At 36.4% G+C, this 13366-nt stretch overlaps 2 protein-coding genes across 5 annotated transcripts; one reads left to right on the top strand and one right to left on the bottom strand.

Moving 5' to 3' along the window:
• The first annotated feature begins 2660 nt into the window (after positions 1-2660).
• Positions 2661-8399, top strand: LOC107790215 (uncharacterized). 4 transcript variants are annotated; one of them, XM_016612119.2, is made up of 8 exons: positions 2661-2827; positions 2949-3054; positions 4692-4805; positions 4901-5155; positions 5814-5963; positions 6302-6399; positions 6781-6991; positions 7921-8399. In XM_016612119.2, the coding sequence occupies exons 2-8, from the start codon at positions 2964-2966 to the stop codon at positions 8004-8006; spliced, it is 1005 nt and encodes a 334-aa protein (XP_016467605.1). In that variant the 5' UTR covers positions 2661-2827; positions 2949-2963; the 3' UTR covers positions 8007-8399. The 4 variants fall into 4 exon arrangements, with proteins under 4 accessions (XP_016467605.1, XP_016467608.1, XP_016467607.1 ...); XM_016612122.2 differs by having other exon boundaries at positions 2662-2827; positions 4922-5155; XM_016612121.2 differs by having other exon boundaries at positions 2662-2827; positions 4913-5155.
• A 988-nt stretch (positions 8400-9387) lies between these two features.
• On the bottom strand, positions 9388-12399 carry LOC107790218 (S-adenosylmethionine decarboxylase proenzyme). The gene is made up of 3 exons (XM_016612124.2): positions 12211-12399; positions 11056-11205; positions 9388-10958 (listed from the first exon to the last, which is right to left on the bottom strand). The coding sequence occupies exon 3, from the start codon at positions 10777-10779 to the stop codon at positions 9691-9693; it is 1089 nt and encodes a 362-aa protein (XP_016467610.2). The 5' UTR covers positions 10780-10958; positions 11056-11205; positions 12211-12399; the 3' UTR covers positions 9388-9690.
• Positions 12400-13366: the final 967 nt, after the last annotated feature.

Below are 13366 nucleotides of genomic sequence, written 5' to 3'. Positions count from 1 at the left end.
TGTACCACTTGGTGAGGGATTGCATCGTGAATTACTGAAGGAGACGCACAATACACTTCGGGCTGGTCATCTAGGAATTGAGAGGATGATGGAGTTGTTGTCGCGATATTATTTCTGGCCAAAGATGGAACAAGATGTAGAAGCTTATGTGAAAAACTGTCTTGTATGTCAACTTGATAAAACCGAACGGAAGAAAAAGGCAGGTTTGTTGCAACCTCTGCCGATTCCTGAAGAAACATGACAATCTATTTCAATGGATTTTATCAGTGGGTTCCCTAAAGTCAATGGGTTGTCTTCGATTATGGTAGTGGTCGACAGGTTCTCAAAATATGCTATTTTTATTGCTGCCCCAACGGAATGTCCCTCTAAAGTTGCTGCAGAATTATTTTTCAAAAATGTGGTGAAGTATTTCGGGATGCCAGAGGATGTTGTTAGTGATAGGGATGCATGGTTCACAGGCAGATTCTGGACTTACTTGTTCAATTTGCTGGGCACAAACTTGAAGTTTTCAATGGCGAACCATCCCCAAACTGATGGCCAAACCGAAAGAATCAATCACCTGCTAGAAGAGTACTTGAGGCATTTTGTGACTGCGAGTCAACGGAATTGGACTGATTTGTTAGATTGTGCACAATTCTCTTACAATTTGCACAAGTCTTCAGCCACAGAGAAAAGTCCATTTGAGATAGTTTTGGGGAAGCAGCCAAGACTACCAACGAAGCTGGTGCAACAGAAGACTGGTGGGAAATGTTCAGCTGCATACCGTTATGGGTTTGATAGACAGATTATGATGGATGAAGCAGCAGACAGTTTGAAAGTGGCCCAGAAACGCATGAAAAAATATGCTGATTGGAACAGGCATCCATTGGAGTTCAAAGTGGGCGACAAAGTGTTGTTGAAGCTTACTCCTCAAATCTGGAAGAAGATTGATAGCAGGATAAGGCATAAAGCATTGGCTTCGAGATATGATGGCCCCTCTGAAGTTATTTAAAAGGTGGGTGAAGTTGCTTACCGTTTGAAGCTGTCGGAAAGAATGAAAATACACCCAACTTTCCATGTGAGTTATTTGAGGCCATATGTGGAAGATCCTGAAGATCCGGACAGACATAAAATCAAGAAAGCTCCTCCTGAAGTGCGCAATCAGATTGAGGACGAGATTGAAAAGATTCTGGACCACCGGGTACTTGGGATGCACAAAAAGAATAGGCGGACAGAATTTTTAATTCAATGGAAAGGCAAGCCCGAGGCCGATGCAACTTGGGAGAAGGGTAATTCATTATGGCAATTCGAAGATCAAATCGAGGACTATTTGAAATCAACCTCGACGAGGACGTCGAGTTCAACCAGTGGGGGTGGTTTGTTAGCCCCTAATAATGAGATTTGATGACTGTCAGGCAGAATTCGTGTCAAGGGCTTGTACATTGCCCCTTGACATGGGTTTGTGGAAATGTGGGCAAGCAATGTGCAAAGCTGGGTGTGAGTCTAAGTTAGTGATGGATTTAGACAAGTTAGCTAGGCAAGGCACCTTGAATGTTGGCAAGGCAGCCTTGGTTCGTGGGCATCGGCAATGGCAACGAAGGCGTATGGCACTTGACAAAGGCATGCGTAGATCAGTGGGACGACTAGGTTTGTGGCAGGACGTGGCTATGAACTATGGGCGAGGCATGGTCCAAAAATAGTACAAGGCAGAAGGCTAAGTATGGGCAAAAGCTGAAAGACAAGTGTGCAAAAGCATGTGACGGAAGAGGTGTGCAATGCATGTGCTTTGGAAGTTAAAGACATGTGCAAAGCACATGTGCAGCTGACTCAAATGCTGAAGACAAGTCCAATTTCGTGGGAAGGGTTTGAATTTGAATTCAAACAGATTGGTTATGCTTGTTTGTAGGAATATCATGTGCATGACACATTGTTTTAACTGCCCCAACTGCCCCTTTATAAAACTGTCATAGGTGTGAGCCTTTCCTAACGTGAGTCCTTTTTGTATTCTGCGAGAATAATAAAGGTTGGGTGATTTTACCCGTAATACTGTGTGTTGTTAAGATTGGCTAAGTCTGAATAATTCTAAGTGTCAGGCTGTGTGCGTGTGCGAAAAAGTAAGGCTGTGGTTGTGTGATTAGCTACTGCCGTGCAGTGTCAATAGTGTGAAAAATTGGCCCTGTAACACTATGAGTCTATGACATTCGCCTTTCCTCTTTGTTATAATGGTACTTAGCTTTGAAACATTAGCTTTGAGTGATAATAAACCTAAAGCTTATGATAGATTTTTTTTTTATAAAAATTTCATCTCCTATTTTTCTTTTTCTTCAAAATAATGATAGAAGAGTGCGTTTAGCTCTTGTTCCTATAATTATCAACTTTAAACTACAAACAAAAAAAATCAACTTTAAACTATCTCTATTCTAACAAGTAATTATTTATTTAAAAAATCAATTTTACTACATAAAAAAATACTTAATATTTATCTACTACATCAGTTAAATCAAAGAGGACAAAAGTTACAAACTCAAATCTCTGAAGAGACACGGGACAGAAAGAACAAAAAAGGGATAATGGAGTATATGTTCGAAGAAGAGAGGGTTAAAGTTTTGTAATTAAAACTTTAGGGGTACTTTTTGTATATTCACATTTTATTTCCATGTACCCTGTGTGCCATGTCTTTAATCCTCCCGTCTCCAACGAGTCTCAAACTTCATACTTTCAAAGACCTCGCCGCGCCTTGGCGGCTATAAGAAATCGACGGTGATTCCTCTGTCCACTGCCTTGCCGCCTCTCTCCTATATTCTCGTTGAGTGGAGTGCTCAAGTTTTCTTCTACTTCTACAGTTCGGGTAAAGTTCTGATTAATATTGGTGCACAAGTTAATGCTGAACTTCTTTTTCTATAGCAAAGTTTCTGCTTTTTTTTACCTTTTAAGAATATTTTTCTTTATCTTGTGTTAATCATTAACAGACGTTTGGGAGGAAGATGGGAGCCAAGGACTTGCAGAAGAAGCTAAAGAAAAAGAAGAACAAAGATGCGGATTCCCTGACTATAAACTCTAACCTTGTTCAAAATGGTATTATTGCCTCAAAGTTTCTCTCTTTCTCCTTTTCCCACTAATAAACCCCAATTAGCAAAAAAAGCCACATTTTTAGTTTGAATCTCACTGCACTGCTATCCTATTGGGCAATTACCTATGTGTTATAAATAGAATAGGGAACAATTGAGACATATTCTACCTAATATGTGGGAAAAAAATGTTGCTTAAGTTTGTAGAGAAGTAGTATTACATTCACAGCTGTTTTTCTCAGGGTATCGAGTTGCCTCTGAATTTGTTTTACTACTGCTGCTTGGGTTCCTAAAGGGTTGAACAGTTTGGTCCTTAATTGATCGGCATCTTCTTGCTTATGTCCAAAGCATAATTTAATTGGTTTTGCTTTTTCATAGCAAACTCTATCAGCACACATGTCTTACATTTCAAATTGAGTAATAAACCCATTATCTCTAATAATCAGCAACTACCTCCTCAGGAACCTGCAAACTGTCAACTGCTGTAATTAGCTATATATTATCTGAGCTCGGAGTTGAGAGACTGAGTTTGGTAGACTTTCCTCGACAGCACTGTTGTACCATAATTGGATTCTTGCTCTCCACTATTTGCATTGGCAAGCAGTCACTTGTGCTCGTTGCATACATCACTTCAAGTGATTAGATGGAAGAATCATCACAATATTGAATATACTCCACAAATTAGTAATCTCAATGAATTAGGAAAGGTTTTCCTTAACATTTCAAATTAGTTATGACTTATGAGCCTATCCACTTGCTCACACTCAGTTTCAGGATTAGTATTGAGCTTCCTCATGCTATTATAATTGAGCTGTGCAACATTTCTTTTCCTTCTAATTAGTGTAGTATTAGGTTCCACATGCAACAGCAAACTTGAAATCCTAATTCCCTGGAAATTTCCAGGAATTCTGATTATTAGACAGAAACAGACATATACATTGTCCATAACAAGACATTATTTCTTGTCATACTCTTGTTTGCAATATGATTGTATATTAGATATGCTATGGGAGTTGGCTGGTGCAGCGAGGCTTATCTTTCTCTAATAACCGAATAGTGGCTCACGGTTTTGATACTTGGTGGGTAATGGACCCTCCCTCTACCCTTTTCCACTTACATACTAGATTCTGTGGCAAGGCTCAAACTAGTGATATGCGCCTACATATCATTTTGCGCTCTTACCACTAGACTAAAGCCCCAGGGCATTTCTTTTCCATATTCTTATGGTCTTGTCTTATGATGAAACTTTGGGAGGTTCAGTTGCAATACGGCTCTATCTCCTCTTGAGGGTGGCTTCTCTTTTCTTCTTAGGAATATTGCAGGTGGATGAAAGTCCCAATATATTTTTTTTGGGCACACCACTTGTATATAAAGCAAATGTCTTCGATGCACTAGTATCAGCACTCTTCATCGATGCCCCAAAAAGGACAGTAAGTATAGATATAGGGTTCAACATTATCTATAATATCATCAGTCGATGATCCAATATGTTGTAGAGAACCCAAAGATTAGTTGAACTAGAGAGAAGGTTTATTCTTATAGGATCTTTTGGACTTCTTCACTCATTTCCTTGTTTAGTCATAATTATTTTCTATGTTTAGTATTTACTTGACAACAGTGCTGATTTATGGCCTTTTGTTGTAGAGGAAAATTTTGCTAAGGTATCAGAAGAAAAGAAAAGGAAGAAGAAGAAACTGGCACTGCAAAACAGAAGAAGCAAGGATGAAATAGGTGAATGCCATCTATCATATAATAAAGGTAGTGGTTTGGGAAATTTAATTAATAATTTATTTCGGAGCATAAATTGCAGGGATTGGCATGTATGATTATTGGTTGATTATTGAGGTTTTTAGAAGATGATTTAGATAATGCAGATGGGGAAAAGAAAAAGAGCAAATCATCAAAGCAGAAGAAGAGGAAAAATGACACACTTGCTGAAAGTGGTGTAGTTGATCAATATGATGACGTAGAGGATGGACTTGGTCAAGAAAATACCATATCAAGTGAACCTGGTAAGCCGGAGAAAAGAAAATTGAAGGGAAAGAGGAGAAAAAGCGAAAAGAAAGCTGGGAAAACTGAGGGTAATGATTTCTCAAAACGACAAAAAGGTATGGAGAAAATAGATTCTCGAGTTGCCATATTTTTGTTTCTTTATTTATCAATCATGTACTCAAATTTAAAACAACTGAGGAGCTAAACGATGTTGAGTAATTAGTGTAAGTCAATAAATTTTCTCTCAAGCAGGCAGTGTGTATCACTTCCTGGCAAGCCTTAGTGTCTAAATATGTTAGCATCTAAACAGTCGAAAAGTTTCATATGTTGAACATATTGGAGTGAAGTCCTTTACCTGATAAAAGAAAAAACAAAGAACGAAAGTGAAGTCTGATTGCTCTTCCAAAATACATTTTTTTCCACGAAACTATAATAGTTTTGTATTTTTCCTAGGAGTTTATTAAAATATTTAAAAGCTTATTTGAGTATTGCATTACAAACACTCAGCACATTTAAATCATATAGTTTGATGGAGAGAGCACTCCAAATGTTGGAAGATAGTGGAATATAACTTTTATCAATTGAAATGAATTACATTTGCTTCAGTTATATGCAACCTACTTATTGTACAAGTATGTGAGGTTCTAAATTCATAAGTATACCCAACAGCCATCACACACTTTATTTTATTGGCAATCTTTTGATGTTATTTGTCAAACAAAAATTGTGAAGTTGACGATTTATAACTTCTGCAATACTGTCTATCCCCTCTAGGCAAGTCAAAAGAGACCCACAGAATTGTAGAGAAGGATCGTCCATCTTCAATAGCTGAGGATGATTTGCCAGGGAAGACAGAACAATCTGAAGATGAAGAGATTTATGAGCTATCTTCAGGGGATGAGGATTACTCTAAAGGAATGAGAAGTATGATTTTCTCTTTATATCATATAAAAGTAATTCCTGTTGCTTCTGTTGTGTTTTTTGTGATTTGACATGAGATTTGCCTCATCAAATATGTTGTGTAGAAACTCATTCAAATCTTTCATGGCAAATTAAAAGTTCTTGCTGTTGTATATTTCTTTTTCTTTATTGAAAAATTATTGACACATGCCTTATCAGGAGTTATTTTTCTCGGCATCTTGTTAAGATGAAAGAATGATTCTTTTGAGATGAACTGCAGCTAGAAATGACATTATATTAGAAAAAAGTATAAATTAGATTGATTGCCTTATAAAGAGTCAATTTCCTTTTTCTGGGTGCAGAGTGGGTTACAGATTATTATCAGAGTAGGCAAGGGATAAAGGTGTTGCAAGAAAGGATTGATGAGTTTATAACTGATCATGAGGCGAAAAAAGAACAGGTACTCTATATTTCCAGATTATCATGTCATTTATTGCTGTTAATGATTTTTTCGAAGTATAGGGAGAATGCTCGTTTTCTCAGAGCTGTCGTACCCATAGTGAAAAAAGTTTTTATGGTATTTATAGCTTTATTCATGTAAAAGAAAATGCTGGACTTAGTCTTTAGAGAGTTTTGCACTTATCTTTTGGCCCTTTCTTGCATCAGCCTGTACTTGATGAATTTGTTTCTTGTGACCACCTCATATGGCTTATCGTAGAAGTTTCTTCATGTGCCCACAACTATTAATGTTCTTATATTCTAGTGATTGTATATGCTGATTTGCCCAAGACTAGTTATGTTCTTGTTCCCATTGTGATATTTTTTATTCTGATACATACAGGAAAGGAAAGAAAAAGAAGCCCGTGCTGCTGAAGGTGGATGGACCGTTGTTGTACACCACAAAGGCAGGAAGAAGACAACGGATTCTGAAACTGGAATTGCAGTTGGTTCTGTTTCTCAGACTGCTGTTATGGATAATATGGCCAAAAAGAAAAAGAATGATGTGGGATTAGATTTCTACCGGTTTCAGAAGAGAGAAGCAAAAAGAAATGGTATGTTTTCTGCATCTTTGCTTTTGTCAACACCTTCTTGCTCCATATTGTTCAAAATCGACTCTGTTTTCCTCGATTATTCTATAGAAAAATATTTTATAAAAGGTAAAAGTTTAAATCAAAAATTTTGATTTTATCCAAACAATCACATTTAAGTTTGAGGTGAAAAAGTACTTACATTTTCTGATGAAAAGGTTATGGTTTCTAAGCTTGAATTGAAGATGCATATTGCTGGGGCTCTACTGCCTGTCCATTGCTTCATTACATTCTCAAAAGAAAAGAAAAAACTATTAGGATGATTGAAAAGCAGCATTGTTTTGATAAATTGATGCAGAATTGGTTTCTAGCAGTTTCTGTCTTTCGTGACAGATGGTGGAAGAGCCTGAAATAATCCACAGCATTGAATTTTACCTCTTGAAATTTTCATCTCAAAACCCACCTCAAATAGTATCACAATTTTGCTTGTTCAAGATTTAAACCCTCTTTATCATGGAACTACTAGTTGTTTTCCCTTTATCATGGAATTATGGATCATCTTTCATTCACATAAAAATTGGAATGGTTAAGTTGCCTATGTTTTCTGGTCTCACTGCCTATCGATTCTTTCTGTTGGTCTATTTGCAGTTTGTCATTTTTTCCGTCAAGGGCTCTGTAGGGATTCCCTGTTCAACTTTGATTATATATCGAACCCAAAGTCATAAAAAATAAATCTGATCTGATACATCATCCTAGTAATAATGATTGTTTCTTGGTCCATCCATTCATCTAAAGGACCTGCTATAATTTGAAACTTGCTATGTTACTCTAATGTGCTTCTCATTTGTTTAGTTGCCAATTTCCCCTGGTGCAAGAGATTAAAATCTCAATATGATCCTTTTCTGTTTCTTTTGTTTGTGACTTATCATTATTCGCATTTGTATTATGCACAGAGATCATGGTGCTGCAGAGCAAATTTGAGCAGGATAAGAAGCGGATACAGCAGTTGAGGGCTGCAAGAAAATTTCGACCTTACTGAACAAAGAGAAAATCTCCAGAACAGCATTGTTATAAGCTAATGCAAAATACTTATGGAGAATGGGTTTCAAAATTGTTCAGTTCATTCTGTTTCTTTAGAGAGAACAAGCTTAACTAAAAGCACAAGATAGTTGATAAAGTTTTGTGACATGAGTATGGATGAGCTATTGTTCTTGTATGTAATTTCCAGTTTTGGTTGTAGTTGGTAGATGCGCAACTGTTTTTGCTGAAGCACTTCATGTTTCTAGTGGTAGGCATTTCACTAAAAGCTCAGCCTAGAGTTGATCAACTGATTTTCTTTTAATATATTCCTAAGATTGGAGAAATAGAAAACAATTGTAACTTTTCTACCATAGCATTCTCTCTTTTATATATTTTTATTATTACAGACTTCCTATTGAGCCCGTGACTTTTGCTAAGTTTTGTCAACAACTAGGAGGTTCTAGCTGCCAACAATTTGGTGGCAGAAGATTTCTTTACCATTAAAATTTTTCTAAGTTGGCCATCTCACTTTCCTTTTTCAGGCATTTCTCTGTTTAAACTTGGAAAATTCGTTATATGGACTGGCTTTCTCGACAGGGAAAATTTGAATACTGGTGTGAAAATTAATCCTTCTTTTCCTTTGGACCTTATGTATTTGAAATTTTCTATTTTGGAAAAGTGAAATTCTTTTGATGAATTAAAAAGAGAAGGTGGACGTTCAAGAATCATTATAGACGTGGCAAACTAATGCTTACATACAATTGGAAACCTAATAATGCTAAATAGTGCAGCTATGTTTAAAGATTAGAAAAAAGTTATATTATAGAAGATATGTACAATTATAGAGTAGTCTGATGAGCAATTAATTTGAATAAGATTATTCAATGAGCCTTCAAATGCTATTACTCACACTCTGCTCATAGAGAAGCAACTATATATTGACAAAGGCTTAGCCAGTATCAGTCTCTAAATGATTCACCAAAGCTAATAAATGCCAAAAACAAAAACCTAATTTAGATTCACTGGTACTATAAGATTATTGTAGAGATTTTATGGTGCAGGATAACTCTGAGGGAGATCGAGATATAGTTTTGCTGATAGCTTTTTGAGCCCCGATTGAGAATGCAGTCCGTTTGGAAATAAGTGTCTCATAGCAAGAACAACATCTTTCACTCGTAGAGATTTGTTGCAAAAAGCATTATTAACGGAAAGTTCAGTGTAAATTTCTGCTTGAAGAGGTCAGCAGTGTAAATTAGAAAGTGCTTCGAAAAATCAAGTGTATCAAACACTTATAAATAGGTGCTTTAGATAAAATAAAAAAAAAATTAATTATCAAAAACGGAGAGATCCGATTTTAGTTGATGAGCAAGACTTTTAGTAGGACATAGAACACCACTATCTCCACATAAAAAAGGACATGTAATACAAACATATCCACAATGACAACACTATGTTATTAGAGTCTCAGACGGAGTTTTATTACACAACAGAACACTGAATATTGATACCAAACGTCATAAAGCTGGCGATCTGCATAGACTCAACGCAGACTGTTTATTTGATACCCAGACATACTATATTACTGAATATAAACAACAAAACCTTATAATACTACTAGACTCATAAACCAATAAGAAAAGCATGGCTGGATCTATACCAGCTATAGTATTGCATACTAAAACGGAGAATAAACAAATTTCTCATTAATATATCTTCTCCATTTCCTCATCCTCGCTCTCGCTCCAACTGCAATGGAAGATTGACCTAGGGGATCCACAGCTACCATTGCTACTGAATGTGAGGTACGTAAGTGATCCTCCCTCACCAAGCACTTCAGTAGTCTTTTCTCCAGAGGCGTATCCGATAATGTCCAGGCCGGACTCAGTATAAAGTTCCTTCCCAGGAGTGTCACAGTGTAGTGATACAGAAAACTCAGCAGGTCCGAAGCAGGACAACACCCTCTCGATCATGGCAGTCAAGTTTACGTCTTTGAAATCATAACCCACTGCTTCAAAACTTGCATAGCTGAATCCATCCTCAGGTGTGACATGAATTGTAGAGATTGCTGGCCCCTCGATAGCATTCATTGAGTAACCGCAGGGATCAAAGTCAAAGTCGCATATGTTTGATTCTGGAAGGATCTTCCGAATGCCTGAAACTTCAGTCATCTCAGCAGCAGTGCTTGAGTGAGTCTTGAAAAATACGGATGCCTTCTTCTTGTCCAGATTAGTCATGCACATCTCCAGTGTATAAACTGGATTCGGGTTATTGGCATTGGCAGATTCAACTGAAGCAGAATAGACATGCCAGTTCTGTTGTTTATCAGCATTACCCATCACATATGCACTGCTGCCTGCACCAAGCTTACCGAAATAGCTGTCAAGCACGGCTACTTCTTCAGAGAAGTGACGATGTGGATATGGCTGAGCCCCAGGGAAGATGAAACTACCACGAGTGTACCTCACTGACTTCACTTTCAGGTTAAGTGCATCAGCTAACTTAAGAATGGGTGGGATTGACAGCAGCAGTTTTGTAGTGCCACAAGTTTTGATGATGATCTTGTATGAGTAGACAAAGAGGCTAGACTCCGAAAGGACATAAGAGTCGACTTCATCATTTGCCAATGAAGACACTATGGTGCATGCAGCCGGTGTCAGAATTTCATCCAATTGGTCTTTGGAGAGAGACCGTAGGCCACATCCCGGGCCATCAGACATTCCTAACTCAAAAAAGGTAATCTCAAGTCGCTTTTCGTATCCTTCAAATCCGATGGCAGAAACTGGCACGGCCATCTTGCTTGAAAGAGAGTGCTTGGGAAGGAGAACTTTTTGGAAGAGATTATCACGAGGATGAGGTATGAAGAAAAAGAGTTGAGAAGAACAGAATTCTAAAATTAAACTACTATCTACTTGAACCACCTTTGGTGGTTTATTCTAGATCACGGGTAATCTCAGGATGGCTTGCGAGTGCACTGCATACAAAAAAGACAGAGATAAGCAAACAGTTAGCATGTATACACAAAGATATAAACAACTTAGATACATAAGGAGAAGGCTAAGTTGACTCACGTTGGAGTAAGCAGCGGATCTGAATTTCTTGATTCCTCCGTTTGGTCGAACGTCTTCAATAGTGTAACCAAGGGGAGCTTCGTAACATAAGGAACTACTACTAGACTTCTTCTTCCCACCTTTAGAGTCCATTAGTTCATCGATTCCTACCTGCTCACAGCATTGAAAAGAAATAAGATGGTCAGGGAAAAATAAAAAAGTTTGGCCTTGATAATTTTATGGAAAACTATGCGCAATTAGCAAATACATTAAGCAACTATGAATGAAAACAATAAGAAATTTGGCTTTGATAATTGTAAACGGTATGTCCTTTTATAACCTTTGGTTCAAACCAGAAAATGGTTGTTACTGTATACTAGTAGTTCATCTATTCATCGAGTTGCAAGTCTTCTAAAATTAGTTAATTTGTTCATATGATTGTAATCGGTTCCATAACTAATTACTTATTTTTCATATATATCTTTTATCTATGCTTAGCCAATTATTTCCTTCAGAAAAACAGAAGTTCAAAAACACAAATAAAAAGACAGATAACTGCAGGCAATTGAAAGACATATAATTCAAGAAGAAAACAAATCATGATAGTCTAACTTTACTTTATGTTTAATTAAAATATTCGAAATATTCTCCAAACAACAAGTCCACTTTGTCATTAAACATCGAAATACACTAAATTACCACCCTTACATAGAATAAATCCATAACTAACAAAAAAAGTTTTTATTTATCCAAAAAAAAAAAAAATTAAATAGGTTTAACCAGCACCTAAAGGTATAACCGGTTTTATTCTGTCAATTTCTTCCATGCAATTTCACTAATAAGAAATTAAAGTCTAACAATGTTTAAGAGCTTTGATATCTTTTCTTCAAAAGACAACCAAACACTAATTTTTCAAAGAAAAACCTAAACAGTAATAAAAGGGCTATCCTAACATCAAAAGAAAAACCAAACTGTTAAAGGGCCCTCTGATGTGGTCGAACAGCCCATAGAAAAATTATAAAAATTGTACAAACAAGGTGCTATTCGCCGCAAAATAAGGGGAAAAAATTAGAACTTTAATCACAACAACGCCAAGCATTATCAAAATCAAGAGCGACAAAGAGCAAAATCATAAAGGAAAACAGATAGATATAAAGTAACGGAAATTAAACTTACAAAAATTGGTGAAATAAGCAGATGTAGAATCGCAGTGCGACCTCCTTCACTGTTCTTTAACAGAAGAAAAGATTGTTGGAAAAAAAAATTTGAATTTGTGAATTAAAGAATATTAAGGAGCAAAATAAGGGATGGGAAGAGAGAATTGGGTTTGTTTTGTTGAGACTCGGCGAAGCACATAATATTATGGAGACGTGAGTACCCTATTTATATACGCAGTTGAGGACTTGGGCTAAGGAACCGCGTTTAATGAGAAATTGACACGTGGATTTTGTGAAATTCGTGACCTCTCATTTTTGCCCCGAAAATAGTGTGACCAAGGGATATTTCGTGTGGTCATAAGCGTCGCGACAACGCATCTCTCGTACAAAAAACAGCTGTAGTTTCCTTGTCTCGTTCAAACTCTACCACTCCCTTCCAAATACTTTGATTTATATTTCTTTTTTTTTTTCTCATTCTTTTGGAATGTTGTGGGTTGTTGTGGAAGGGGAAAGTAAACCTATTAATTCACGTGAAACTATATTGAAAAAAAAAATTGCGCTTTTCCAGTCCCTGAATTTATGATTTTTGGAATATATGATTGAACACAATTAATTTTTAACTACTTTTGATTTTTTTTTCTAATGAAGGTTTATAATTTAAAAAATTATTAATTGTTACCAGTTGATTACACATTGGCATGTTAAATTTGTTTTGTTATTCATATTTGATAATAACATAGTTCTAAACATGATCAAACTAAAGCATCTTTTTATTTAGAGGGATTAAAACCGTACAATCTAATTAAATTCAAAATTAAATATGCTACGAAAATAACAGATGAAGCAACATTAGTATTTGCTAATGACTGAAGGATCAAAAGTAAACTTAACCAAAAGAATAGGAATAGGAAAATAATAATTGGGGGGTAAAATGGTAAAAATATGAATATAAGTAGTTTGGTCAAACTCGACTTCCAAGTGTATTAGGTTTATACTCTTTTCAACTGAGCGTGTTTGGACCTTTTGAAAATTCTGTAAGGGCTTCTCCTAAATGACCATTTTTTGCCAGAATGTTCTGTTTGAGCTTAATCAGTCTAATAATAATCGTTATTCTATTTCGAGTTACTTTTTACCTACGTGTAGGTTTAAGGTTCGTCATAAGCACAGACTCAGCA

This window comes from Nicotiana tabacum, chromosome 3 (assembly GCF_000715075.1).
Source record: "Nicotiana tabacum cultivar K326 chromosome 3, ASM71507v2, whole genome shotgun sequence".
Classification (NCBI taxonomy): domain Eukaryota; kingdom Viridiplantae; phylum Streptophyta; class Magnoliopsida; order Solanales; family Solanaceae; genus Nicotiana; species Nicotiana tabacum.
Note: the sequence above shows the minus strand (reverse complement) of the source record. Positions and strands in the feature narration are given on the sequence as shown.